The sequence below is a fragment of the Eucyclogobius newberryi genome, unplaced genomic scaffold (genome assembly GCF_026437365.1).
Source record: "Eucyclogobius newberryi isolate DKJ021-1_F unplaced genomic scaffold, fEucNew1.0.hap1 SCAF_237, whole genome shotgun sequence".
Lineage (NCBI taxonomy): Eukaryota > Metazoa > Chordata > Actinopteri > Gobiiformes > Gobiidae > Eucyclogobius > Eucyclogobius newberryi.
The window spans coordinates 79,703-107,500 of record NW_027315876.1 but is presented as its reverse complement, the minus strand read 5'-3'; the positions used below and the strand labels follow the sequence as shown (position 1 = coordinate 107,500).

Here is a 27,798-nt window from a genome sequence, read left to right as displayed (position 1 = left end):
CTCCCCCAAACACGCACGCTTACCTGCAGAAAGATGATGCACCTTAAACATCCATCCATCCATCCATTTTCTGCCGCTTTAACCCGGGCCGGGTCGCGGGGGCAGCAGTCTGAGCAGGGACTCCCAGACTTCCCTCTCCCCAGACACTTCCTCCAACTGGCGTTCCCAGGCCAGCCGAGAGACATAGTCTCTCCAGCGTGTCCTGGGTCTTCCCCGGGGCCTCTTCCCGGTGGGACACGCCTGAAACACCTCCCGAGGGTGGCGCCCAGGAGGCATCCGGAACAGATGCCCGAGCCACCTCAGCTGGCTCCTCTCGACGTGGAGGAGCAGCGGCTCTACTCCGAGCTCCCCCCGTGTGGCCGAGCTCCTCACCTTATCTCTAAGGGAGCGCCCAGCCACACGGCGGAGGAAACTCATTTCGACCGCTTGTATCCGCGATCTTGTTCTTTCGGTCATTACCCAAAGCTCATGACCATAGGTGAGGGTAGGAACGTAGACCGACCGGTAAATAAAGAGCTTTGCCTTTCGACTCAGCTCCTCCTTCACCACAACAGTCCGATGCAGCGACTGCATCACTGCAGCCGCTGCACCGATCCGCCTGTCGATCTCACGCTCCATCCTTCCCTCACTCGTGAACAAGACCCCGAGATACTTGAACTCCTCCACTTGGGGCAAAGACTCCCCACCCACCTGAAGAGGGCAAGCCACCTTTTTCCGGTCAAGAACCATGGCCTCGGATTTGGAGGTGCTGATTCTCATCCCAGCCGCTTCACACTCGGCTGCAAACTGTCCCAGTGCATGTTGCAGGTCCGGGTTTGGAGCCATCAGGACAACATCGTCTGCAAACAGCAGAGATGAGATCCTGTGGTCCCCAAACCGGACACCTTCCGACCCCTGACTGCGCCTAGAAACTCTGTCCATAAAAATGATGAACAGAACCGGTGACAAAGGGCAGCCCTGGCGGAGCCCAACATGCACTGGGAACAGGTCTGACTTACTGCCCTCAATGCGAACACAGCTCCTGCTCCGGTCATACAGGGACCGGACAGCCCTCCCAGAGCACCCCCCAAAGGACACCCCGAGGGACACGGTCGAAAGCCTTCTCAAGATCCACAAAGCACATGTGGACTGGTTGGGCAAACTCCCATGAACCCTCGAGCACCCGATGGAGAGTATAGAGCTGGTCCAGTGTTCCACGACCGGGACGAAAACCGCTCTGCTCCTCCTGAATCCGAGGTTCGACTATCGGTTGGATTCTCTCCAGTACCTTGGAATAGACCTTACCGGGGAGGCTGAGGAGTGTGATCCCTCTGTAGTTGGCACACACCCTCCCCCTTCTTGAACCGCTTGTATCCGCGGTCTGCCAATCCAGAGGCACGGTCCCCGACCGCCACACGATGTTGCAGAGACGTGTCAGCCAAGACAGTCCTACAACATCCAGAGACTTTAGGTACTCAGGGCGGATTTCACCCACCCCCGGAGCACTGCCACCGAGGAGTTTGCGAACAACCTCAGTGACTTCAGCTTGGGTGATGGATGAGCCAGCCTCTGAGTCCCCGGTCTCTACGGAAGATGTGACTGAGGGATTAAGGAGGTCCTCAAAGTATTCCTTCCACCGTCTGACGACATCCCTAGTCGAGGTCAGCAGGTCTCCATCCGCACCGTAAACGGTGTTGGTGAAGCACTGCTTCCCCTTCCTGAGGCGCCGGACAATTGCCAGAATTTCTTTGGGGCCGACTGATAGTCCTCCTCCATGGCCTCCCCGAACTCCTCCCAGGCCCGGGTTTTTGCCTCTGCGACAGCACGAGCTGCGGCTCGCTTGGCCTGCCTATACCTGTCAATGACCTCAGGAGACCTACAAGCCAGAGTGGCCTGATAGGCCTCCTTCTTCAATCTGACGGCATCCCTTAATTCCAGTGTCCACCACCAGGTTCGGGGGTTGCCGCCACGACAGGCACCGGAGACCTTGCGACCACAGCTCCGAGCACAGCCGCATCAACAATGGAGGCGGAGAACATGGTCCACTCGGACTCAATGTCCTCAGCCTCCCCCGGGACATGGGAGAAGCTCCCCCGGAGGTGTGAGTTGAATACCCTACTGACAGAGGGCTCCGCAAGACGTTCCCAACAGACCCTCACAATGCGCTTGGGTCTGCCAAGTCTGTCCGGCTTCCTCCTCCGCCAGCGGATCCAACTCACCACCAGGTGGTGATCGGTTGACAACTCTGCCCCTCTCTTCACCCGAGTGTCCAAGACACGCGGCCGGAGGTCAGATGATACGACAACAAAGTCGATCATTGACCTCTGGCCTAGGGTGTCCTGGTGCCATGTGCACTGATGGACACTCTTGTGCTTGAACATGCTGTTCGTTATGGACAATCCGTGGCTAGCACAGAAGTCCAATAACTGAACACCGCTCGGGTTCAGATCGGGGAAGCCGTTCTTCCCGATCACCCCTCCCCAGGTGTCACTGTCATTGCCCACGTGGGCGTTGAAGTCCCCCAGTAGAACAACGGAGTCCCGGTCGGTGCACTGTCCAGTACCCCTTCCAAGGACTCCAAGAAGGCCGGGTACTCTGCACTGCTGTTCGGCCCGTAGGCCGCCACAACAGTGAGAGACCTGTCCCCCACCCCAAGGCGAAGGGACCCTCTTGTCCCCCGGGGTTAGGGTTAACTGCAGCTTGGATAACTAACCCTGTATCTCTGGGTAGTTCATCATTAGGACCATGGCCTAGCGCAGAGTGGTTGAAGTTGTTTCAGTTGCAGCCTCCAGCAGGTCTAAGGTGCACACCAGCAAAGTGTCCAGGTTAAAGCCAGCGAGGGGTCCACCTTTTTCTAAAAAAGTAAAGGATGTTACTGTTATTCAGTTAATCAAAACATTTAAAATAGTTCAATGAAACTGAAGTGGTGGTAGTGCAGGTAAAGTTTGAAAATATACTGTATCTTCTACAGTCGTTATACACTGCCTTGACCAATCCATCCAGGTGTGGTCCATGACATCAAAGGATTCAAGAGTAGTCATCTGCTCCGTCTCTTGAAACCTTTCATATCATTATCATTAATATTTAACAATAATCCTTCTTTAAAGTAACCACATCCATTATCCGGCTATATTCATCAAATTAAACCAGAACATTTGCAGATTAATAATAGTGATTTTACCTGCGCCCAATCTCACCTTCTCTATCCCTCCCAGGTAAACGTCTCTGTAGTCGCGAGGGTCGTCCGGGTTTACTTCCTCTTGGTGCTTCTTTATTTCTTGCATCAGGAAGTCCAGGATCTGATAGTAGTTCTTGTGGACTGTGTGATGTGGCCCCGGTAAGTGCTTCATCAGACCAGGGAACACATCATATAACTGAGGAAAGATACCACGGTAGGTGTTCAACGATTATTACCAAGAATATTTATCATCAAGGCTAGGTTTTTAAATCTCTATCAAGTTCCTAGCTTTTTAAACTCTTTAGCACAAATGATTACTATCTGTATTCACATTGTTAGGTTCTAATATACTGAGAATAACAAGACAAGATATGGTCGGTTAAAATAAAAGAATTTATTCTGTATGATTACAAAACTAACAGATTAAAACACGTATGTCCTGTCCCTCACAAGTTCCCATCAGACGTCCGCTCCTCGTCTGGGGGGCCTCTCACACACAGGCCAAAAAATATGAATATTCATAAAAAGGTGGATCTTCTCTGGCACCAGCCGTACCAGGCTGTACCTTCCACTTCCTAATATGGTCGTGAGGTGCGACCCTCGACCCAGACAGAGAAGTTGATCAGGGGAGACGGACACAAGCAGACAGAGCAAGAATGTGCAGTGTGTGTGTGTGTGCGTGTGTCAAATATGCATAACCCTGAAAGGTTTATTAATGCATTATAATATTACATGCTTATTAATTACTACAACGTGCAACAATTTTCAGGCAAGTGCACGGCTGTAGAAGAGCTTTTTCAGATAGTAAAATGAAACAGGCCTGGACCACCCAAGTGCAGCCAATCAGCACGCTGCTTTCGGTTCCTAGTTCCTTGTTGACAAAGTGTGTTTTTATAATACACTATTTTGAAAACTACAAAATTCACCCATTTACAAAAAAACAAAAAATTCAAATGTTCAATGTACTTCTCCTGGGTCCTCTGTCCTTCTCCAAAATAACGTAGATGGGTGTTGGCGAACTTCCTTTGCTTCTTCCACAGGTAACCATTACTCAAAGCTATGCCTGTGTTCAAAGTTGGTTTATTATCAAACATACATAGTGTAACCCATGTCTCAAATTTGGTTCTCAATTATTGACATTGCCCCCTAATACATTTTGATTGGCCCAACCACAAGGGGCGCTAGTATAAAAATGGCCGAACCACCAAGCCATTTCCGCTTCCTGCTCCGGCTGTGGACTGAAACGTCTGGTTGTGAACTGTTGAAAACGTCTCGCAACTAACTGAAGCGGTTACAGATCATTCCAAGACTCAATGGTCAGGTTTTTTTCCCCCCTGACACCCCCTGATTTTTATCCTCTGCAAGAGGTGGCGAGCGACCCATGTGAACTGAGAATCTGGTAGGATCACCCTTTGTTTTTTCCCCGGATACGGACACCCTAAGTTGGAATATTTTTTTTTCGTTTCACTCGGAATATATTCACTTTTTTTTTAAATCCTACAAACTGAACTTAAGAACCCAAAGGAACAGAACTTTGCTGGAAACCTTTTTGTTGTTTTGAATATTTGTTTATATTTATTTATATTAATACAATTTATCCAATTTATACCGCAACGTCCTCCTGTATTACTTTTTTTCCCCACAAGCTCCTGTGGCCGAACTTAGTCACTTCTGACAGTCACATGCGTATTATTTTAAGTTAGTGTTACAATAGCCCTATTTTGTATGTTTTGGAGAGAAGTTTCTTTGGAGAAGAGATGTTAATCAAGTCTCATATTATAGGTGGGAGTTCTAAATTTGTTGGTCTGACTTTTATTTTCTCCGTAACTGATTATTTGATTTGTAGGTTTAAAAAAAAAAGAAAAGAAGATTGTTCCTGATGCCAAACTCCTGGACCAAGTGTGGAAATGTTGTTAATATGTTGTTTTTAAAAATATGTTCAAATCAAATCAAATCAAATCAATTTATTTTTGTAAGGCCCAAAATCACAACAACAGTTGCCTCTGAGGGCCACAGGGAGAAATGAATCAACAATGTCTGTGGTGGCGATGGAGTCAGACAATGTCTGTGGTGGCGAGGGACGATGTCCCAGGGTCCTCTGTCCTTAGACTCTCCTTCTCGGCCAGGAAAAACTACAAAAAAAACCTCTTTGGGAAAAAAGTGTAGAAACCTGGAGGAGTTCCAGTGAAGGAGAGATCCGACTCTCACAGACGGACAGACGGACACGAGGAGACTGGAGCTGGACCCACTCTTCAGGCAGATGAGGGACCAACTGAGGCGAGCTGGACCCACTCTTCAGGCAGATGAGGGACCGTCTGAGTCGAGCTGGACCCACTCTTCAGGCAGATGAGGGACCGTCTGAGTCGAGCTGGACCCACTCTTCAGGCAGATGAGGGACCGACTGAGGCGAGCTGGAAGAGACTGTGTCAGCATATTTAACATGGGTCGGGAGCTGATTCCATAACACAGGAGCTTGGTAGCTAAACGCTCTACCTCCTACAGTACTTTTAGAGACTCTTGGCACCACCAGAAGGCCAGCATTCTGAGAGCGAAGAGCTCTGTTTGGATGATATGGTTCTATAGCATCTTTGAGGTAGGATGGGGCCATGTCATTTATGGCTTTGTAGGTCAAGAGTAGAATTTTGAATTTGATTCTAGACTCGACGGGGAGCCAGTGAAGAGACTTCAGCACTGGCGTAATGTGCTCTCTTCTTTTTGTTCCTGTTAGTAATCTTGCTGCTGCATTTTGAACCAGTTGAAAGCTTTTTATGGAGCTTTTAGGACACGCTGCAAGCAGGGAGTTACAGTAGTCTAATCTAGTCGTTACAAATGCATGGATAAGTTTTTCGGCATCACTTTTAGGCAGGATTCTTCTGATTTTGGCGATGTTGCGCAAATGGAAATAGGCTGTTTTACAGACTTGATTTATATGAGCTTTAAATGAGAGCTCCTGGTCAAATAAGACTCCAAGTTTTCTTACAGTAGAACTGGAGGCTACACTGACATTGTCCAGTGTGGCTATCTGCTCAGATAGAGCGTCTCGTAGATGCTTAGGGCCAAGCACAATGACCTCGGTTTTTTCAGGGTTAAGAAGCAGGTAGTTTAGTGTCATCCAGGTTTTTATCTCCTTCACACAAGTACTAAGTCTGTCTACTTGATCGCTCTGATCAGGTTTCATTGATAAATACAGCTGAGTGTCATCTGCATAGCAGTGGAAGTTAATGTCATGCTTTCTGATAATGTTACCTAATGGCAGCATATAAAGAGTAAACAGAATTGGACCGAGTACCGAACCCTGTGGCACACCGTAAATTACTTTAGAGCATGGTGAGGAGCTCTTGTTTACATTAACAAATTGGAACCTATCAGATAAATAGGATTTAAACCAGCTGAGGGCTGTTCCTCCAACACCTACATCACATTCTAACCTCTGCAGTAGAATGTTGTGGTCAATGGTGTCAAACGCTGCGCTGAGGTCCAACAGAAGCAGGATTGAGGCCAGTCCATCGTCAGCGGCTAATAACAAATCATTTGTGACTTTAACTAGTACAGTTTCAGTGCTGTGGTGGGCTCTGAACCCTGACTGGAAAACTTCAAATAAGTTATTGTCCTGCAGGTGGCGACAAAGCTGGTTTACTACAACTTTTTCAAGGATTTTAGAGACGAAGGGAAGATTTGAAATAGGTCTGTAGTTTACCAATAGGTCGGGATCTAGATTAGGCTTTTTCAGAAGAGGTTTAATGACTGCATGTTTGAAGGACTGTGGAACATAGCCACTTTGGAGTGAAGTATTTATTATATTAAGAATAGGGTCTATAATTAGGGGAAGAATGTCTTTGAGGAGTCTGCTTGGAATGGGGTCTAGGACACAAGTTGAGCTTTTAGAGGACATAATGGCTGAAGTTATCTCTGCTTGATCAACAGCTGTGAACCTTTCTAAGTTTACAGGTGGATTTATATGGGACGTTAGATTTACAGCTTGGGCTAGTTCAGGGCTAATAGCGGGGGTAATTTCATCTAATTTATCTCTGATTGTTTTTATTTTATTGTTAAAAAATAGGAGGAAATCATCAGAGCTGAGAGAAGCTGGGATTGAGGGCTCTACTGCACTGTGACAGTTTGTTAGCCTAGCTACAGTGCTGAAAAGGAATTTAGTGTTACTTTTGTTGACTTCTATTAGATTTGAATAATATCTGGTTTGGGCCTTACGCAGAGCCTGCTTATAGGACAGCAGGCAACTTTTCCATGCTTTTAGGGATTCTTCGGTGTGATGTTCAATGTGCGTGATACGCTTTTCAGCCCATGTGGGAAAGTTGAGTGGTTTTTTTATTGCTTAAGACGTCAGGGTTGATCCAGGGTTGAAAGTGGGTGAAGTTAGATGGGGCAAGTTTGGAATTTGTTACTTGGTAAAATTTCCACCAAGCTGTCATAGTAGAGGCTATGGTTATAGCATTAAAGCATGTGTGTCGTTTTATTGATTTGGTGAGAAATGGGATGTCCGCTATATTTACTTCATTGTATAATGATTGTTCTATTTCTAGCCATATAATATCAGATTGGGGGGAGTGAGTCCATTTGTAAATGTATTGTAGTTGGTTAGCCAATGAGTAATATTGAAAATGTGGTGCTTCTAGTCCTTGAGCTTTGTTTTTTTGTAGTGTACTAAGTTTAATCCTTGGTGGGTTTTTTTCCAATAGAAGTGAGTGATAATGGAGTCTAGTGATTAAACCAGGTGAGTGTTGGGTGGGTTGGGATCATTGAGAATTAACAAGTTTATCTTTATTGCTGCCAATTATGGAGAGGGGAAGGTTGAGCCATCTAAGTAAGTTTTCCTCTATTGTCTTTTGCAGTGGTGTGAAGTTGGAGGAAATCTTAATACCTTGGTAAGTGATGTGATCATGGCATGGAATGGGTGATTGGTGGGATGCCACATCCCATTTGGTTTTATGTAGTGGGAGGATGGATAGTTGATTTTTTTTGATAGACTGAATTGTTTTGATTATTTCTTGAACAGATGTTTGAGGTTCTTGTATACATAGAGTATATCGTTTGCATTAAGTGAGATTTTGTGTTGTTTCAATACCTTTGATTGATGGGTTCCGGCGGATAGCTGCTGCTAAGGGTTCAATAAAAATTGTGACTAGAGACGGAGAGAGTGGACATCCTTGCCTTGTCGCCCTGTGTAGTGTGAAGCGCTGTGATGTTAGTCCATTGGTTGTGACTGTGGCAGGTGGGGATGTGTATAGAATCTTGATCCCTGTCTTTCTTACATTTGGTGCATGTGGTTTATCAGCTCCTAGTCAAATTTGACCCAGCTGCTATCAAAATAATTTAGACATTTATTAGCCTACGCACTCAGGAGCATATCAGTCCTCTATTTCAGTTTAGTAGCTATGTGCTTTAATTTGCTGCACCTTAAATAACAACAATAAAACTCTTAGGCCACAGATATGCGTCAAAGGTTAATGTGGCTTATAATGATGAATTTGCAAAATTTGCGTCTTTGTTCAGGTTGAAGAAACTCCAAAATGACAAGGCTATTGAAAGCTGACAATTTGATAATAATAAAAAGCTCATTTGTCCAGCCAGGCCGAGTGCAATAATGTGCTGAGTCACTTTGATGTTAGGACCCTCCTTCCAAAGGCAGTTGTGTAACATGTGCTTTTTGTGCAGCAGCGAAACAGAGACGACACACACTGCTCAGAGATGGAGGCTTTGTTTCAGGTGCTTGGGCTGGAATGGCTAGATTTGAAAAGCGTTTTGGTATTTTTATTCATTTTTGCTCTTTTTGCCGATTTTGTTAAATACTGGCGGCCTGAAGACTATCCTCCTGGTCCATGGCCGATTCCGTTTTTTGGTGACGTACTTCGCATTAAACCTTCAACAATTCACCTGGATTTTGCTCAGGTAAGCTGCGGGACGTCCCACACACTAACACCCCCGAACCAACGACTGATCATTCTCCCAGACGCTGCAGAGAGGAAAGTTCAACTTGATTGTTTCTACTTTCCACTTCAGGCAAAGGTTGATAGTATTTAGCATGGTAGTTACTCATATACTGAAGTACACTTTTGATCCAATAAAACACTTCCCTGGTGGTTGTAGTGGACACTTTGCTGTGTTATTCTCCGGTCTCATTCTCATTTCACACTGCACTTTCCCTTGAATAAAGCCTGGACAAAAAGAGTAGTTTTCTGACACTAACTTTAACTTGACAAAAGCATTTGTTGTTCATAAAATTACTTTATACCCACATGCAGACACAGACACAGACACAGACACAGACACAGACACAGACACAGACACAGACACAGACACAGACACAGACACAGACACAGACACAGACACACACACACACACACACACACACAACACAATACACATTTCATGTATTGTCCTGGTACTTGGAATAAATACTATTTCCTTTGCTTCTCCAGTTTGCCAAGAAATATGGGAACATCTTCAGCCTTCGTTTGTTTGGGGGACAAATGGTTGTTATAAACGGATACAGACTTGTGAGAGAGGCTCTGGCCGTCAGAGGAGAGGACTACGTGGACCGACCAACCTTACCTATTTTTGAAGATCTGATTGGGAATTCAGGTGTGTTTTCAAATGTGGAAAAACAAAATACTTTACCATTTATTCATGTTTTATTCATTTATTCAGGTCTTGTGGCGTCCAATGGTTACTTATGGAAGCAGCAAAGGCGGTTTGCTCTTCACACTCTCAGAAACTTTGGTCTGGGCAAGAAGTCGCTGGAACCGGCCATTCAACAGGAGTGCCAGTATCTCATCCAGGTTTTAGCTCAACAGAAAGGTACTACACACATCACAGGCGTAACATTTTCTTTTCATTATTTTTATTAGCAACAAATTATTGTTTTTATGGAGCCTCTAAATTCCCCTAATTTTGTTTTAATCATTTCTCCCACAAAGGGCACCCCAGGGACACTCAAGATGATTGGTACAGCTTTTTTTGGGCGATTATACATGAACTTACATTGAAAGCCCGTTACACTTCTGGCGTGTCAGGGTGTAGACACACAAGTTGCCTTTAGGCCTCTCCCCTTAGCTATGGGCCTTAGGCAGGAGAGTGATAAGTCCGTGATAAGACCAATTCGAAGTCACCAAGACTCTCACCTCAATCAAATGTCAACACAAAGATGGTATTGGTTTGTTTAATGGTTCTTTGTTGTTGCTTGTTACAGGTGAAGTCATTAACCCTCACACATCTTTGAACAAGGCTGTGTCAAACATCATCTGTTGTTTGGTGTTTGGTGAACGCATGGAATACAACAACAAGCAGCATCAGAAGATTCTGCTCGACTTCAAGGTCCTTATTAAAGAAGAGGGCAGCATTTGGGCCCAGGTCAGTTTTCTGTCCCATTCAGTGTCCATGGGACTTATCAGTTCAACAAAAGAAAAACGGGACTTTTTGTTTTATGTTTTATTAAATGTTCATGTTTTACCAAACATTACAAAGACAATTAGTACAGAATGTGAGTACCTGTTCTTATAGATTTACAATGTCGCCCCCTGGCTGATGAAGAGCCTCCCTGGACCTCATCAAAAGATTTTCATTCTGACTCAAAACATAATCGACTATGTTCAAGCCAGGATTGATGAACACAAAGAATCCCACGACCCATCGAATCCACGAGACTATATCGACTGCTTCCTCTCAGTAATATCAGAGGTAGGTGATGCCAAAGGCTCAGCACCAGCCGCACATTATATGGGGGAAGTTGCTCATTTAGATGTAGGTTTTGTTGGATATTAGTCCAGATTTTAGCCTTTTCTATTAAAGATGTACAAATGTTTTATAATTATAAACAAAATGTTAATAATTTTAATGCTTGATTTTAACTACCTCAAAATTTCAACTTTAAATCACCTTTTTCTACTCCATAAACTAAATTCTCTTCATGCCGATAATGAACCAATAATACATGTGTTTGTTTCATCCACAGAAAGAAGACAAAGAGGCTGGATTTGATCTGAAGAATTTATGTTTATCTGCCATGGATTTGTTTGTTGCTGGCACAGAGACCACCACAACAACATTGAACTGGGCATTACTGTACATGATTCACTTCCCGCACATCCAAGGTGGGTTTGATATTGGAAGCATTTTGTCCAGGGCTGAATATTACAGACCAAGAATAAACATAGAGACTCAGAAAGTCACAATTGTATTTGGTTCACTGTTATTACTTTTAGTAATCTGATATTATCTGGAACCACCTTTCTGTTAACTTAAAAAAATGTACAAAAAGTGGTTACTTTCTTCCTGTTTTAGAGAAGGTCCAGACTGAGATTGATGCGGTGGTGGGGTCGTCTCGCTTGCCCTCAATGCAGGACAGAGACCATCTGCACTACACAAACGCAGTGATCCACGAGGTGCAGAGAATGGGAAACATCATTCCCCTCAATGTGGTGCACATGACCACTAAAGAGACCACTCTGGAGAATTATACCATACCCAAGGTTTGCTCTTTACTGACTAAAGTTATTCTTTAACTCTAAGAAGAGTTCTCCACATTTCCATCTTTATTCTTCCTTAATTTCTTAATAATTGTATCTACATTTAAAACAAATACCTGGCGTGCTGGTCTGGTTTACTGCATCTTGGTAGGTTTTTAGTGATTTAATATTATTTATATATAAGCTTTTTTTTTAAACTTTCACGTATGTAAAGTAGTTTACCTATAATAATGTATTAATCTTTGAATACATGAAAGTGTGTCTAAATCTATCTTTTCTTTTTAGGGTGTCATGGTTGTTGGTAACTTAGACTCGGTGCTTCATGACACATCGATGTGGGAATCACCACACACCTTCAACCCTGGGCACTTTCTGGATGAAAATGGGAAATTCAGGAAGAGAGACGGCTTCCTGCCCTTTTCTATTGGTTGGTTTTAGATTCAGTAAATATTGTCAAATTTGTTGGCTCCTTACTATAAGTAAGCATTATTTATCAAGCCAGGTGCTAAAAAAGGAGAGTAAATGGAAAAATGAACACATTTTTGGGCGTGTTTAACATGATTTATTATTTGAAATGGTCACATTTCTGCTGAAAATATAATAAGTGTTTAGTGTCTTACTGCTCCTCATACAATTGTATGCAGATGCGTGCAGAATAGGGTTAATAGAGGATTTACATTTGTAATTCTTTAAACATATACAATGACTCAATATTATTTCTAAATGAGATACTTTAAAGTCCAATTGAATGTCTTATTTTACACATTCATTCAGTCCCAAGTGTTTTAACGAGACACATTGTAATAACAATTTGGTATTTGTTGTAAACATCAACTTAAGAATGGGTTTAAAATGTATGTCTGTCTGTTGTGGATAGAACCTTTACGCTGAACACTGTCTGTTGTCAGGTAAGCGTGTGTGTCTGGGTGAACAGCTGGCTCGTATGGAGTTGTTCCTGTTTTTCTCTGGGCTCCTGCAGCAGTTCACCTTCTTTGCACCCGAGGGAGAGCAGCCCACTCTGGATTTTGACATGGGCTTTGTGCGCACTCCAAAGCCCTACAACCTTTGTGTCAAACTCAGATAATCTCCATGATGAGGCATTTTACTAACTAAAAACTACTGTGTTTGAGCTTGAATCAAATATAAAATGAGAACCTCTGACATGCTTTGCAATGTTTTCTATGACATTGTAAACAATCAAATAAATATAATCAAACTTTTCATCAGCAATTTTGTTCCAACCATTACTGACGTCACTAGTCAAGTGTTGCTATGGCAGCCACATGCCACATTTGTAAAAAAATGACGAAACCCTGAAGAACTGTATTTGTCATTGACACAAACATGAAATGGGTTTCCCCTCAAATGCATTTGAAGTATGAAATGGAAAATAAACTGATAATGTTTCTACATTTTTGACATTAAAATGTGATCAAATGATTTGTTGCACAATTTTGGTCAGCATGTTTTTGTCTGTGCTCTCAACTAGGACAGTGACCTCCTTAAGATGTTTCACACAGACAAAAACTTTCATACTGTGGTTTTCCGAGGGTCATTTAGCTTAGCCCTCTGTCCAGTGTGGCTAAACCAGACTAAACCATCTCATGTTTTAAGAAAGCCAACAACGCCACCTAGGAGTTGGCCCAGGACCAGCTAAATATAAGGCACGTAGGCAGAGACTTGAGGTTAGCAAAAATAAATGTTTATTCGTACATGATCGATAAGTTAATTGACATTGCAGTTTGAATAAATTACGGATGGTTCATTGTTCAGATCCAAGCAGGAAAGACACAACTGCAAGGCAAGAAGGCAACAAGCAGGCAAGACGACAAGACAAGGCAGTAAGGCAACAAGGCAACAAGTCAACAAGGCGACAGTGCACCCTAGCTCCATGGTTCAGATCTATAAAAGACAACATGGTCACTAAATGTACAGCTGGATTATTTGAATTACCCGCTATGCCACGCTCCTGGAGCTGGATAAATGCGACGGAGGACTGGACAGACTATAAATAGCACACCCGTTAGCCGGCATAACGGGCGGCACGCAGAGCGCGCGGGCCCATGGCAGCAAGCACTGAGAGTGGCGTGCGCGGCGCAAACACCGAGAGCGCGAGGTCAGAGGGCGCAAGGTAAGCGCAGAAGCGCTTTTAAGAGTGGTTGACGTCACCGTCAGCCAATAGAAATTCTGCTTAGTAGTAGAGCCCGCCTGCAGGCTATACTGCTACAATACAAAGACAGATTTGCACAGAATATGCTTTCTGGTTGATTGACTTACAATCCAATCCAACTTTAGCGAAGGGCTCATCAGCAACAGCACCACAACCTTCAAAGGCCTTGGACCCTTCTTTGACAGGCCCGACAACCCCCTGTCATCGCCCCTGCCTTCAGAGCAACCCTGGGTCCCCCCTGCAACATCTACTCCCACTAAAGATTCCTCACTGTCCTTCTCATCTCCACCCTCACCCAGGGACCTTCCCAGCCATCTTGAATGTCTGATCAAATCAGGCCTTAAGATGACTCCACTCATGCCCAATATAGCAAGATCAAGAGTTATGTCAATACTTATCAACTCTTCCCCACACAAGCCGACTACACCAACAAAAGCCCCACCACCTATCCCCCCTCGCCTTTCACCTGGGATCTCCCATAGATAGGATGCACTGGGTCTCACTTATTGTCATATTAAAAATCAAACCAACCCGGGGCCCTGTGTAAAAAGAGCCCCCCCCCTTGTGCTATTTCTGTAGTCACATCATACAGATGGGAAAACAAAATGCGAGTCAGGCTGCCAAATCTGAGAAATTTGATTCATATTCGTTGTGAAAAGATAAGGCCCAGTCCCACTGAAGCTAGTCTGAAACTTGCTGTGCTAAATGTCAGATCCTTATGTAACAAATCACTCTTAATTAATCATTTTATTTCTTCTTATAATATTGATTTTATGTTTTTAACTGAAACATGGCTTGACAAAAGTCCTGATAGAATCTGCTCCACTCAACTTTAAGTTGGAATCTGAAACACGAGAAAACAAAAAAGGGGGTGGAGTCTGTGCTGTCTTTAGAGATGAAATGATGACTCGCAGGTTGTCTTTTGGGGTGTTTTCATCATTTGAGTATGTATCCTTTAAAATGGAGCTAAAACGGTCTCCATCCATTCTCTTCATTGTTTTATACAAGCCTCCCCAGCACTGCCAATGTTTTGATGATTTTACTGAGATGCTTTCAGTCGTATGCACAGACTTGGTTTGGTCATTATAGGTGATTTCAATGTGCATGTTGATAATATTTGTGACAGAAACGCTAAAGGGCTTGATGCTGTCCTTGAAACCTTCAGTCTTACTCAGCATGTGAGTGGCCCCACCCACAGCAGAGTTGCCCCACCCACAGCAGAAGGCACACTCTAGATCTCATAATTACAAATTCAAAATTCTACTCTTGACCTACAAAGCCATAAATGACATGGCCCCATCCTACCTCAAAGATGCTATAGAACCATATCATCCAAACAGAGCTCTTCGCTCTCAGAATGCCGGCCTTCTGGTGGTGCCAAGAGTCTCTAAAAGTACTGTAGGAGGTAGAGCGTTTAGCTACCAAGCCCCTGTGTTATGGAATCAGCTCCCGACCCATGTTAAATATGCTGACACAGTCTCTTCATTTAAGTCCAGGCTTAAAACGTTCCTCTTTGAAATCGCTTATGGTCAGAGTAGTTAGGAACAGAAAGATAAACCCACAGCTTCAGCTACGCTGCCCTAGGAGTAACTGTGCTGGGGGAAGTATGACAGCTTGAGCACTATCCTCTTCTTCTTCTGACTACTTATGCTATCAAACAATATTTATTTTTTGATTCCACTTGCAAACTGTTCACCGCCTTCTTTTTCTTTCTCTCACTCCTGAGGACCTGTGGACCCAGATGTCCCTCTCCTGGTGAAGTGGTCCCTGCCCCATGTGGACGGTCCCTCATCTGCCTGAAGAGTGGCTCCAGTTCGCCTCAGTCGGTCCCTCATCTGCCTGAAGAGTGGGTCCAGCTCGCCTCCGACGGTGCCTCATCTACCTGAAGAGTGGGTCCAGCTCGCCTCCCACGGTCCCTCATCTGCCTGAGGAGTGGGTCCAGTTCGCCTCCGACGGTCCCTCATCTGCCTGAAGAGTGGGTCCTGCTCGACTCCGACGGTCCCTCATCTGCCTGAAGAGTGGGTCCAGTTCGCCTCAGTCGGTCCCTCATCTGCCTGAAGAGTGGGTCCAGCTCCAGTCTCCTCGTGTCCGTCTGTCCGTCTGTGAGAGTCGGATCTCTCCTTCACTGGAACTCCTCCAGGTTTCTACGCTTTTTTCCCAAAGAGGTTTTTTTTGTAGTTTTTCCTGGCCGAGAAGGAGAGTCTAAGGACAGAGGACCCTGGGACATCGTCCCTCGCCACCACAGACATTGTCTGACTCCATCGCCACCACAGACATTGTTGATTCATTTCTCCCTGTGGCCCTCAGAGGCAACTGTTGTTGTGATTTTGGGCCTTACAAAAATAAATTGATTTGATTTGATTTGATTACAAAGGGGGTAAATATTTCAAATGTCAATGTGGTCGATGTTGCTCTGTCTGATCATTTCTGTGTCTTCTTTGCCCTGCCTGTTTTTCCCAAACCACCGGCTGGTCCTGCAGCTGTTCAGTGGTTGGTCCTGCAGTTGTTCGGAGGAGACACATAAATGATGACACGGGTGCACTGTTTATGGAAATGATAAACTTTGAAAATGTTTCGATTCATCTCATGTCTAATGTAAATGATTTGTTGAACACTGTTACATCTACAGTTTTGAATGTTCTGGACAGCATTGGCCCTATGAAGGCTAAAATGGTTAAAAATAAGCAGAAGGCGCCATGGAGATTCAAAAAGAGATTTACAGAGAGAAGTTGAGCATGTACAACCTTATATAATGTAGAACTAGGGAAAGATATTTTTCTGAAATAATTGGAAGCTGCAGTAACAACTCGCGTGTCCTGTTTGCCACAGTAAACGGATTTACAAACCCTCCAGCTCAGCTGCCGTTAGAACTCATTTCCACATCCAAGTGTAGTGAGTTTGCATTATTCTTTAATGACAAAGTTCAGGGCATTAAAAATGCTATAAATACCACAATGCTAACTCACTTTGCACCTGTAACTGACAAAACTGTCAAAGAGATCGTCACCAGTGTGAGTTCATATACATGCTGCCTCGATGTGTTACCCACCAGATTTCTAAAGTCTGTGCTGAACAGTTTGTTAGCACCATTTACTCACATAGTTAATAATTACCGGCCCATCTCTAATCTGCCATTTTGGGGCAAAGTCCTGAAAAGGTTGTTTACCAACAGCTCACAGATTTTCTCTTAATAAGCAACTAATTTGATGTTTTTCAGTCAGGTTTTAGACCTCATCACAGCACTGAGACTGCTCTTGTCAAGGTGACAAATTACATCCGCCTGAACACTGACACGGGCAAAGCCTCAGTCTTAATTCTGTTAGATCTGAGTGCTGCTTTTGAAACAGTAGATCATGAGATCCTCTTACAGAGACTAGATGACTGGGTGGGCATCAGTGGCACTGCCCTAAACTGGTTAAGGTCCTATCTGGAAGACAGGAAGCACTTTGTTGAAATGTGTCTGTGTCTCAGACCACATGCCCCTAACCCAGTGTTTTTCAATTATTTCTGATAAGCCCCCCCCTAGGAAGAAGAAAACACTTGGCCCCCCCTACTCTCCGCCGCGACTATAAATATGGTGAGTGTATAAATGCCGCACCCCCGATATGTTCGCGAAACAAAGTGTGTGCTTTATTGATGTGTAATTTATTTGGCTTCATGCTGTCGCTGCCAACATTGTAAGACACAGTAGACACGGTGGTCTTTCCTCGTCTCCACCTCAGTCACAGTGAAGCCAAGTGCCCGGTGCAAAGCCAGAACGCTGCTGCTCGGGTCCTGACTAGAACCAGGAAGTACCATCACAATTAGTCCTGTTCTCAGGTCTCTGCACTGGCTGAGAAGAGACTTTAAAGCAACTCTGCTTGTATACAAGTCTCTCCATGGCCTAGCACCAAAGTACATCTTGGGCATGTTAGTGCCATATGAACCATCTCGGACTCTGAGGACCTCAGGTACTGGCTTCCTGCTGGTGCCAGAGTCAGGACTAAACATGAACTGGCCTCCTGCTGGTGCCAGAGTCAGGACTAAACATGAACTGGCCTCCTGCTGGTGCCAGAGTCAGGACTAAACATGGACCAGCCTCCTGCTGGTGTCAGAGTCAGGACTTAACATGGACCGGCCTCCTGCTGGTGCCAGAGTCAGGACTAAACATGGGGAATCTGCGTTTGAGTTTTATGCAGCTAAAATCTGGAATAGTCTTCCTAAAGATGTGAGACAGGCTTCTACTTTGGCAATGTTCAAATCTAAGCTAAAAACAGTTTTGTTTAGCTGTGCATATGACTGAAAGGATTTTTCTTTGCGCTCTTCGATTTTATTTCTTAAACTGTTTGTGATTTAATTGTTAACTGGCAGACAGACTATTCTGTGACCTATTTTTGACATTTTAAATACTAAAAGACGGGTCTGGGACAATTTTGAGGTGGTACCCTCTACCTTTAAATTTATTACGATTTAAACACAATTACAATTGAACATGTAAATCCTTCTGCTGGACACAATAGCCCATTGTGCCGGTGTCCAAGTGCAGCAGCAGAGCAGGTGCTTGGGGAGTGGGTTAGATTAGGTTAGGTTGTCGGTCAAATCAGAATAGTTAGAATGAATCAAATGTTTAATCCCTGCCAGTACAATTCTAATACAGGTAATCAGAGCGCTTACCATCTGTCCCTATCGAATGTGACGGCGACTTACACGGGCGGTCCGGACGTGCCAAAAAACCTTGCACTGAACATTTTATAACATTTCAATATGGGGCGTATTATGAAGTAACGCCTCATTGGTCTTCTCTGTATTTTTCCACTCGCCGTCGTTTCACACACAGTTGACCTTGAGCTCGTCTGCAGCTTCTCCTGCACAGGTGTCTTCCTCATCAGAGAGTGGCTTAGAGGAACAATGGGATATGTGTCCGCTTGTGCGTGTAAGAGGTAAACCCTTCATAATTTCAGCGTATATCAAAATATAGTTTAATACAGTCTTGATATATACAGTCTTGATATAGTTGGTAATAAAATATAGTAAAGTTGATTTATTTGGTTTCCCCTTCATTGGTCTGTAACTTATTGTGTGAAGCACTTTGAATTGCCTTGTGTATGAAATGTGCTCTACAAATAAACTTGCCTTGCCTTTATTTATGTATAGTACATTTTGTCAACACAAAGTCTCCAAAGTGCTGCAAAGAGTACAAAACAAACTAAATCAAGGTTTAAACGTAAACTAAGGTAAGCATATGTATGATTATTAAACCAGATTATTTGTGATAATTTGTAACAAATGTTCAATAATGAAGTCATGTTTTAGCAAAGAAACAGAAATGCCTTTATCTACCGCAGCACAAGAAGATTCAAACTCTATATATGGCTGAGGTAGGAACGTCTCTGTTTAAAATAGTTGGAAAGTTCATTCTGAATGAAGAAAGTCTTTGTTTTACAGGTACTTGGTCATGTTGAGTGTTGTTTTGACTTTATTATCGTAGGCATTGATGTAATACATTTTCAATATCTATTTCCAAGTTTAGCGCGGTACGGCCATCATCCGAAACTGTTCAGGGGAGATTGTGAACCCCTGGACCCCAACCAGACTGGGCATCTCTCCTGGAGGCGCAGTCAAAGTGAAGCGCTGCAAGATAGCCGCAAAGAACAGGAACAGCTGCATCTTAGCGAGGTACTCCCCCAAACACGCACGCTTACCTGCAGAAAGATGATGCACCTTAAACAATCAATTATAATTATAAAGGCTTATGTTTCTATACCCTTTTAACTATTAGCCAACCACAGCCTCCCTTTGCCTCTCAACCAATTCTTCCTCTGGCAATTATTTGTACAGCTTTCTGCAACTGTCCTTCATAGCAGTCTCCTCAGCTTTTCTTGACCTCCTTCCCACCAGTGGAAGTGGAGATATGTTTACCAACAGTAGACTTATTTTCACTTTCACATCTCAGACATGGGCAGGAGGCTAGCAGCATTTATTACAAAAACTGTGTTATTTTGACTTAAAGACTTATTGTGTGTAACACTAACCTGCAGAAAATGGCAGAAATGCATCTCTTCTCCGGAAACGTCCTTCTACATCCAGGAAGTGCCCAGGGTTAAACACATCGGGCGTCTCCCATTCATTCTTGTCAAACAGCACAGATGAAAGATTTGAGGCTATGACAGTGCCCTGAAATAGACCATTAACAGTTTTAGAAAAGTTGGAAAGAAAAATGTACAAATATCCAATTTTCTAACAGTATGTATTAACCATTATTTTTGTCTTGGTTCTTGACTCACTTCTCCCACTGCAAAGACCTGCACGAGCTAACTCAAATGGTGACTTGTTTCATGTGAATTAACTAATGAGCTGGTCTGAATGTACTGTCTGTGATTTTTAATTTGTACTTGCAAAAAAGGGCTCTCAACACCTATAAAGGTTGTAATTTAGAAACTTAACACAATCACTAGTTACCTTGGGTATAAAATATCCGCCAAAAGTGGTGTCTTTACTGGCCATTTTGGGGAATCCCAGGGGCACAATATTTGCAAACCTCTGCACCTCGTGGATCACAGCGTCAGTGTAGGGCATGTTGGGCCGGTCTGTCAGGTTGGGCTGTCGAGACTGTCCAATCACAGCATCTATCTCTGCCTGCACCTTTGCTGAGAGACAAAGACAAAGCTGAAATGCACATTAAGTTTCAGTTTCCATTGGCTGACTAACTTAAAGTTTAGTTAAATTTGTGTAACTAGTGACATTATTTAGGGGCAGAAACTGATTTGTTTGGGTTCATCCGTGCTTATTTTTGTGATCATAAGTCCTTGAAAGCAAAAGAGCCGTGAATAAATCCCTACTGGTTTCACTGGTTTTCATTAGGCTAACAAAAAGATCTATGACACGACACAATCCCAAGCTTTATACCTTCAAAACCCAACAGTATTCTCAAAACTGCAGCTTGGATAACTAACCCTGTATCTCTGGGTAGTTCATCATTAGGACCATGGCCCAGCGCAGAGTGGTTGCAGTTGATTCAGTTGCAGCCTCCAGCAGGTCTAAGGTGCACACCAGCAAAGTGTCCAGGTTAAAGCCAGCGAGGGGGTCCTCCTTTTTCTAAAAAAAAAAGGAAACATTTACTTTTGAATATATATATTTTTTAAATTTCCTTTATACAGGGGAAGACCTCAATGAGAGTAGCTCTCTTTTTCATGGGCAGCCTGTGATTACAGAATACACAAGTACAGAATATCAAAATAAAATGTCAATAAAACCAACAATAAAACATTGAATACGTTAAATAAGATAACACACAATATAGAATAAAAAATGCGAAACAGGTCGAACCAGTCTTTAATCAAAAGAAGAATGTCACAGTTGCTCTGTTGAATATGAATACATATGAATAGTCATTTAAACGAGTTTAACATTGAGATGGTGGGTAATTCTGTGCAGTTAAAGATTGAAAATATAGTTTCCATTGCTATCATTACATTTTACAAACAATATTTCCAATGTAATCCCTCTTTAATCCAGGACGTCGGTTCCAGTAGCTTGGCTTGTCTCACCTTCTCTATCTCTCCCAGGTAAACGTCTATGTAGTCGCGAGGGTCGTCCGGGTTTACTTCCTCTTGGTGCTTCTTTATTTCTTGCATCAGGAAGTCCAGGATCTGATAGTAGTTCTTGTGGACTGTGTGATGTGGCCCCGGTAAGTGCTTCATCAGACCAGGGAACACATCATATAACTGAGGAAAGATACCACGGTGGGTGTTCAACGATTATTACCAAGAATATTTATTAAGGCTTGACTTAAACACTTATAAATAAACAAATACGTGTTAACCATTGAAGTCGTCGATCCTCAATTTACCTATCCAATCCCAGGCGGAGGTTTTTACGCGTCACACTGACGATACGGAAGTAGCTTTTCGCCCCCCGTTCCAAAACATTCAAGATGGCGGACCCGGTGTTTACTTCTGCTCTCGCTTTGGTTTAAACAATCAGGAAAGTCCGCTCTACTCGCCGTGATGAACGTGCGTTAGATGCGATTATGCGAAGGGCGTCATCGCGATTCAGGAGACATTTTCTACGTTTGGGGACGGATAACGCGGAACACGCCTTGTTGACATTGGCTACGTAATATCTGGTTAAGCGTGTCGCGTTTTTTGCGTCACTTCTGGGTTTATGTGATTGGTTCTGTCTCTGCTCTAAACTCCGCCCTAGAAATTTAAATGCAGTTAGACAAAGACATAAACGGATTCCTTAAAAATATATTGAATAAATGTTAACAATGGTAAAAGGAATATTTCTACTTTTTTGTGGGTAATTATGAAGTAATTTCACGTTTGTCTGATACTCAAACATCATCAACTAATATAAACACACATTTTCGCACATTTCTGTTGGATTGTCACAATATCTTCTGATTATTGTTATCAGGATATTCATTTTGACAATATCACCCACTTCTTGACACAAAAGCCATTTTAAACTGAAGCATAGATAAATTGAATAAATAAATTGTGAACTGAATCTCGATGTTGTGTCTCGTGCCATCCCTTCATAACATCAAACATGGCTTAATTTTTTTTAACCCGATTTAAAATCCACGCTGTAATAGACTTGCTTGTGCAATTGGAGAGCCAGCCAAAAGAACAGCCTCGGTGTCCAGCTGAAGAATCCTACGGAAGCGGTCGTCTGTGTACTCGAAGCGGTGTCCAAACAGCACAGAACTGATGATGTTGCTCACACCATTAGTTATGGTGGCCTGGGGGTTGAACGGTCTCTCTGGAAAGACATAACATGTGTCTTTCAGATAGTTTTAAGTAGAAATGCACAATAAAATACATGAAATACATTCAGATCTCCTACAGTGAAACAACAGATGGATAATTTTGGAATGTACTTTTAGCAGACGGGAAAAGGCACAAAGAAATGGATGATACAGACTGAACTGTCAAGGACATGACATGACTGAAATAAACGTGGACATTTGTAAAATGAAAAGGTTTCGTTTTTATGTTGGAAAAGACATTGCACTTTGTTCACCAGGTTTCACCAGGAAAATTGCAAATGACTAAGAGTGAAAAAGTCAAAAAGAGATATCTGTGAACTAAACAGCTGTAATCTAAAATACTGCCACTAGGTTGCATTCACGTTCTAGAATTATGTCATAACCTCAGATGGCAGGAAAGACACACATTTCCTTATTGATGGCATTGGACTTTAAATATCTCAAAGGTAAATTTACACTTGTTAAACCTCTTAGTGACTATACCTAAGAACTTATAGTATTACAACAAAAACCTGCATTTCAACAATATTCATTTTAGCTGGCCTTCTGGGCTGAGGGAATCTTATGATGTCACATGAACGCAACTTATTCTTGGGATCCAATTACCTTGCTCTTCTTTGAAGCTCTCACACAGGAAATGACATTCTTCCTCAATGTACTTCTCCTGGGTCCTCTGTCCTTCTCCAAAATAACGTAGATGGGTGCTGGCGAACTTCCTTTGCTTCTTCCACAGGTAACCATTACTCAAAGCTATGCCTGTGTGCAAAGTTGGTTTATCATCAAATATACATAGCCCTACCACTATCATAATTATCATCTGTTATCATTGTACTGTTTACTGACCAATTCCTTTGAAAATGACATGAAATAGAGGAATTTCTGGTCGCTCTGTGAAGCTGTCCAGTTGGCTGACGAGAGCCTCTCTGACCATCTTGTATCCAGACACAAACACTATTTTATCGCTACCTCTCCGCAAACTGAAGACTGGGCCATAGTCCTCAGTAAGCTGTTGAGGAACAGAAGGTAAGTCATGTTCCAGTATAACATTAATGACATAGTTTTATTATATTTATGACCTCTTCTTTTGTATAGGTGAAGTGTTTGGTTTGGGAGCTTGCCACATTAAAAAATAAAATAAAATAACGTTCTTTAAGCTTACCTTGTCTATTGATTTTATGTCCAAACTAGTGAATATGTTTCCAAGAAAAGGCACAGCCGGTGGTCCTGGTGGAAAGTTCTGTGCTCTTCCATTTTTTACCAGGTCAACCAAAATTAAAATGGTAAAAACCAAAAGGCACCAACCCCAAAAATTCAGACACTCAAAAATAGTTTGGAAAATCATCTCTCTGCTCCTCTGTTGCTGCAAAACAAATGAGCAGAGGCCAAGGCAAACACAGGAATGGTTATGTAATACTGTTATTGTGTTGAACCCTTTGAGACCAGAGAGTGAGAGGAGTGGGGGCTGTTTACTGACTCTCTGCAAGCCTGGGTTAGATAAGGACAAAAACAGATTACCGTATTTTCCGGATTATAAATCGCACCTGCCTCCAGAGCGATTTATATGTGATATTATTTATTATTTTCACACTGGCATGAGGGCGCTCTAGACTCTAAACAACACAGAATAAGAATGGGCATTTCCTCTACGTCTGGAGTTTGTGGAGTTGTTTAGAAGTGACACTGAGGAAGAAGAATTCAATGGATTTAGTGATTTGAGGTAATACTGATGCTTTGGTAAACTTGTTGAAAAGGTGAAAGCATGTTCTTTATGCTATAGTTATCTGAATAACTGTTAATATGTTACGTTAACATACCAGACACTTACCACAGTTCGTTGTCTCCTCGTTGTAGCTGAAGGTGTTAGCGTTAGCATACGTACACCTATTCACCATGTTCTCTAATCTATTATTATTTTAAACTGCATTTCAAGATGAAACGTCTGTTTATGGTTTTGGATTTCATCAAATTAATTTCCCAAAAAAATGCGACTTATACTCCAGTGTGATTTATGTGTTTTTTCCCTTCTCAATCATGCATTTTTTGGCCGGTGCGATTTATAATCCGGAAAATACGGTAAATACTGTCGAGTTCCTTTGTTATCCAAATATTTAAAAAATATATATATATTTATATATATATATATATATATATATATATATATATATATATATATATATATATATAAAAGATCATCATCATTATCGGGTATTGTAGAAAAATATTCAGTTTTAGTCATCTGGACTATTTTGTCAGATGATTACAACTGAATCTTTTTCTACAATGGAACACTCCTGGACAAATGAAGGATGGGGTATATATGGGCTATTGTTCGTAGAAATTTTATGAAAATTTAATCCATTTTGGAATAGGGAGTGTCTACAGAGCCGCGGCGCACGGCCGAAACTGCTGGGCTATTTGACCGTGCCGGGTTAGAACGCGCCGGGTTAGGTTTAGGGTTAAGGTTAGGGTTAGGGTTAGGGTTAGGGTCAGGGTTAGGGTTAGGGTTAAGGTTAAGGTTAAGGTTAGGGTTAGGGTTAGGGTTAAGGTTAAAGTTAGGGTTAGGGTTAGGGTTAGGGTTAGGGTCAGGGTTAGGGTTAAGGTCAGGGTTAGGGTCAGGGTTAGGGTCAGGGTCAGGGTTAGGGTTAGGGTTAGGGTTAAGGTTAAGGTTAAGGTTAGGGTCAGGGTTAGGGTTAAGGTTAGGGTTAGGGTTAGGGTCAGGGTTAGGGTCAGGGTCAGGGTTAGCTATGAGGCTATATGGCCGTGCCGCGGCTCCTGAAACTAATGGGCTACTTGACCGCTCTGACCTCTGCAGCCACGGCCTTTGGAATATGGCTATAAAATAATCAGCTCAACCTCTTATCATGTGATTTTGTAGGCATGCATACAGTATATTGGTCATAGTTAAATAGTTCAAGTTGTCTGGCTTTTTTTCCTTCTTTTTTTTTTTTACATATTTGAAATAACATTTTGAAATATAAAAAAACAGAAGGATGGTTGTGGGTCAAACAAATACAAGAGAGTAAACATGTTGAAACATTAGTTACATTATTGGCCTTGTTTATTCTAAGAATTGTTAAACAGGCACCATACTACCATAAGACAGTGTAATTTTGTTGTTTTTTAATTTAATGAGACACGCACGCACAAACGCACGCACGCACGCACGCTTGTTGCTGTGTTTTTTCTTCTTATTCTACGAAATAATTCAAAACGTACAAATTAAGATGGATATTTAAAAAACTCTCTTCCATAGAATAGAATAATAAAATTTCATGTTTGTTCCTCCAATTCCCGTAGGCTTTATTAGACAGGAAAGGACACAGTGACATGGGGCTGAGAGAGGGGAGGACATGCAGTCAAATGTCAGGTTAGGTAGAATAGTTGATAAACAAAATAACTCATATAATTACTTTTAGTTTCCTCAAATATTTTTCTTTTAAACTTTCACTTCAGTGATTTATCCAACTACTACTTTGTACTTCTTCTTAAGTGATAATATTTAGAAGTAACAGTAGTACTTGGAATAAATACTATTTCCTTTGCTTCTCCAGTTTGCCAAGAAATATGGGAACATCTTCAGCCTTCGTTTGTTTGGGGGACAAATGGTTGTTATAAACGGATACAGACTTGTGAGAGAGGCTCTGGCCGTCAGAGGAGAGGACTACGTGGACCGACCAACCTTACCTATTTTTGAAGATCTGATTGGGAATTCAGGTGTGTTTTGAAATGTGGAAAAACAAAATACTTTACCATTTATTCATGTTTTATTCATTTATTCAGGTCTTGTGGCGTCCAATGGTTACTTATGGAAGCAGCAAAGGCGGTTTGCTCTTCACACTCTCAGAAACTTTGGTCTGGGCAAGAAGTCGCTGGAACCGGCCATTCAACAGGAGTGCCAGTATCTCATCCAGGTTTTAGCTCAACAGAAAGGTACTACACACATCACAGGTGTACATTTTTCTTTTCATTATTTTTATTTGCTACATTATTATTTTTTGTAATGCTTACACTTCTATGGAGCCTCTAAATTCCCCTAAAGTCTCCACAGGGACAATCAAGATGATTGGTACAGCTTTTTTTGGGCGATTATACATGAACTTACATTGAAAGCCCGTTACACCGCTGGCGTGTCAGGGTGTAGACACACAAGTTGCCTTTAGGGCTTTAGGGATCCTCTCCCCTTAGCTATGGGCCTTAGGCAGGAGAGTGATACGTCCATGAGAAGACCAATTCAAAGTCACCAAGACTCTCACCTCAATCAAATGTCAACACAAAGATGGTATTGGTTTGTTTAATGGTTCTTCGTTGTTGCTTGTTACAGGTGAAGTCATTAACCCTCACACATCTTTGAACAAGGCTGTGTCAAACATCATCTGTTGTTTGGTGTTTGGTGAACGCATGGAATACAACAACAAGCAGCATCATGTGGCATTCTGGTGGTACTATAAATGTTTTAAACTAATTTAAATTAAATAAAAATAAAGAAAATAAAACCAACAACGCCACCGGGCTTACACCCGGAAAACTAACTAAAAGGACACACAGATTCGTTCTTGATTATACAGAGGCAGATTCCAGTTTCACATGTGATTTATTTAACAGGCTATTAATTTAATAAATACTTTAACACAGGCTTAGGTAACAACACAGTTCGTATCAGTTCTTTATGCGTGGATGTATAGTCTTTTAAGAGTCCAGTGGATCTGGACAACACAGGGCACAGACATCCATATCAACAGAGGGCAAGGCAAGGCAACGGCTCCAGCGCACACCGCCGCTCCAGAGAGTTTAGGTTACATCACGTTAGCTGCCCGGGACCACGCGTTGTGGGGCTATGACAGCGAGACCACAACAATCCCGAGTCAGCAGAGATCACATCGGAGCGTTAACAAAGCGGCGCCAGGTGACAGGCCACGGCACTGGAGAGCGGAGGTACGTGGAGCAACACCCAGACCCAGGAAGTGCGTAGGTCAGAGGATGAATGACAAAACGGAACAACATTTTATTGGCCAACGGCCCTAATGATTAGCCAATAGGAAGTGGCATGGTCTGCCCGCAGGCCATACTGCCACAATCAGAAGATTCTGCTCAACTTCAAGGACCTTATTAAAGAAGAGGGCAGCATTTGGTTCCAGGTCAGTTTTCTGTCCCATTCAGTGTCCATGGGACTCTTCAGTTCAACAAAATAAAAACGGGACTTTTTGTTTTATGTTTTATTAAATGTTCATGTTTTACC

At 42.7% G+C, this 27,798-nt stretch overlaps 3 protein-coding genes across 3 annotated transcripts; 2 read left to right on the top strand and 1 right to left on the bottom strand.

The window, feature by feature from the left end:
- The first annotated feature begins 8,808 nt into the window (after positions 1-8,808).
- On the top strand, positions 8,809-12,778 carry LOC140372474 (cytochrome P450 2J4-like). The gene is made up of 9 exons (XM_072459571.1): positions 8,809-9,064; positions 9,595-9,757; positions 9,824-9,973; positions 10,365-10,525; positions 10,676-10,852; positions 11,127-11,265; positions 11,456-11,643; positions 11,926-12,067; positions 12,549-12,778. Exons 1-9 carry the CDS (start codon positions 8,864-8,866, stop codon positions 12,722-12,724), a joined length of 1,497 nt encoding a protein of 498 aa, XP_072315672.1. The 5' UTR covers positions 8,809-8,863; the 3' UTR covers positions 12,725-12,778.
- A 6,532-nt stretch (positions 12,779-19,310) lies between these two features.
- Positions 19,311-23,926, bottom strand: LOC140372477 (cytochrome P450 2J2-like). Its single transcript, XM_072459575.1, has 9 exons — positions 23,722-23,926; positions 23,406-23,568; positions 23,169-23,318; positions 22,395-22,555; positions 21,337-21,513; positions 20,743-20,884; positions 20,249-20,436; positions 19,822-19,963; positions 19,311-19,491 (listed from the first exon to the last, which is right to left on the bottom strand). The coding sequence occupies exons 1-9, from the start codon at positions 23,902-23,904 to the stop codon at positions 19,316-19,318; spliced, it is 1,482 nt and encodes a 493-aa protein (XP_072315676.1). The 5' UTR covers positions 23,905-23,926; the 3' UTR covers positions 19,311-19,315.
- Positions 23,927-26,094: 2,168 nt separating this feature from the next.
- On the top strand, positions 26,095-27,751 carry LOC140372480 (cytochrome P450 2J6-like). The gene is made up of 4 exons (XM_072459577.1): positions 26,095-26,276; positions 26,343-26,492; positions 26,884-27,001; positions 27,622-27,751. The coding sequence occupies exons 1-4, from the start codon at positions 26,165-26,167 to the stop codon at positions 27,749-27,751; spliced, it is 510 nt and encodes a 169-aa protein (XP_072315678.1). The 5' UTR covers positions 26,095-26,164.
- The last annotated feature ends 47 nt before the right edge of the window (positions 27,752-27,798 follow it).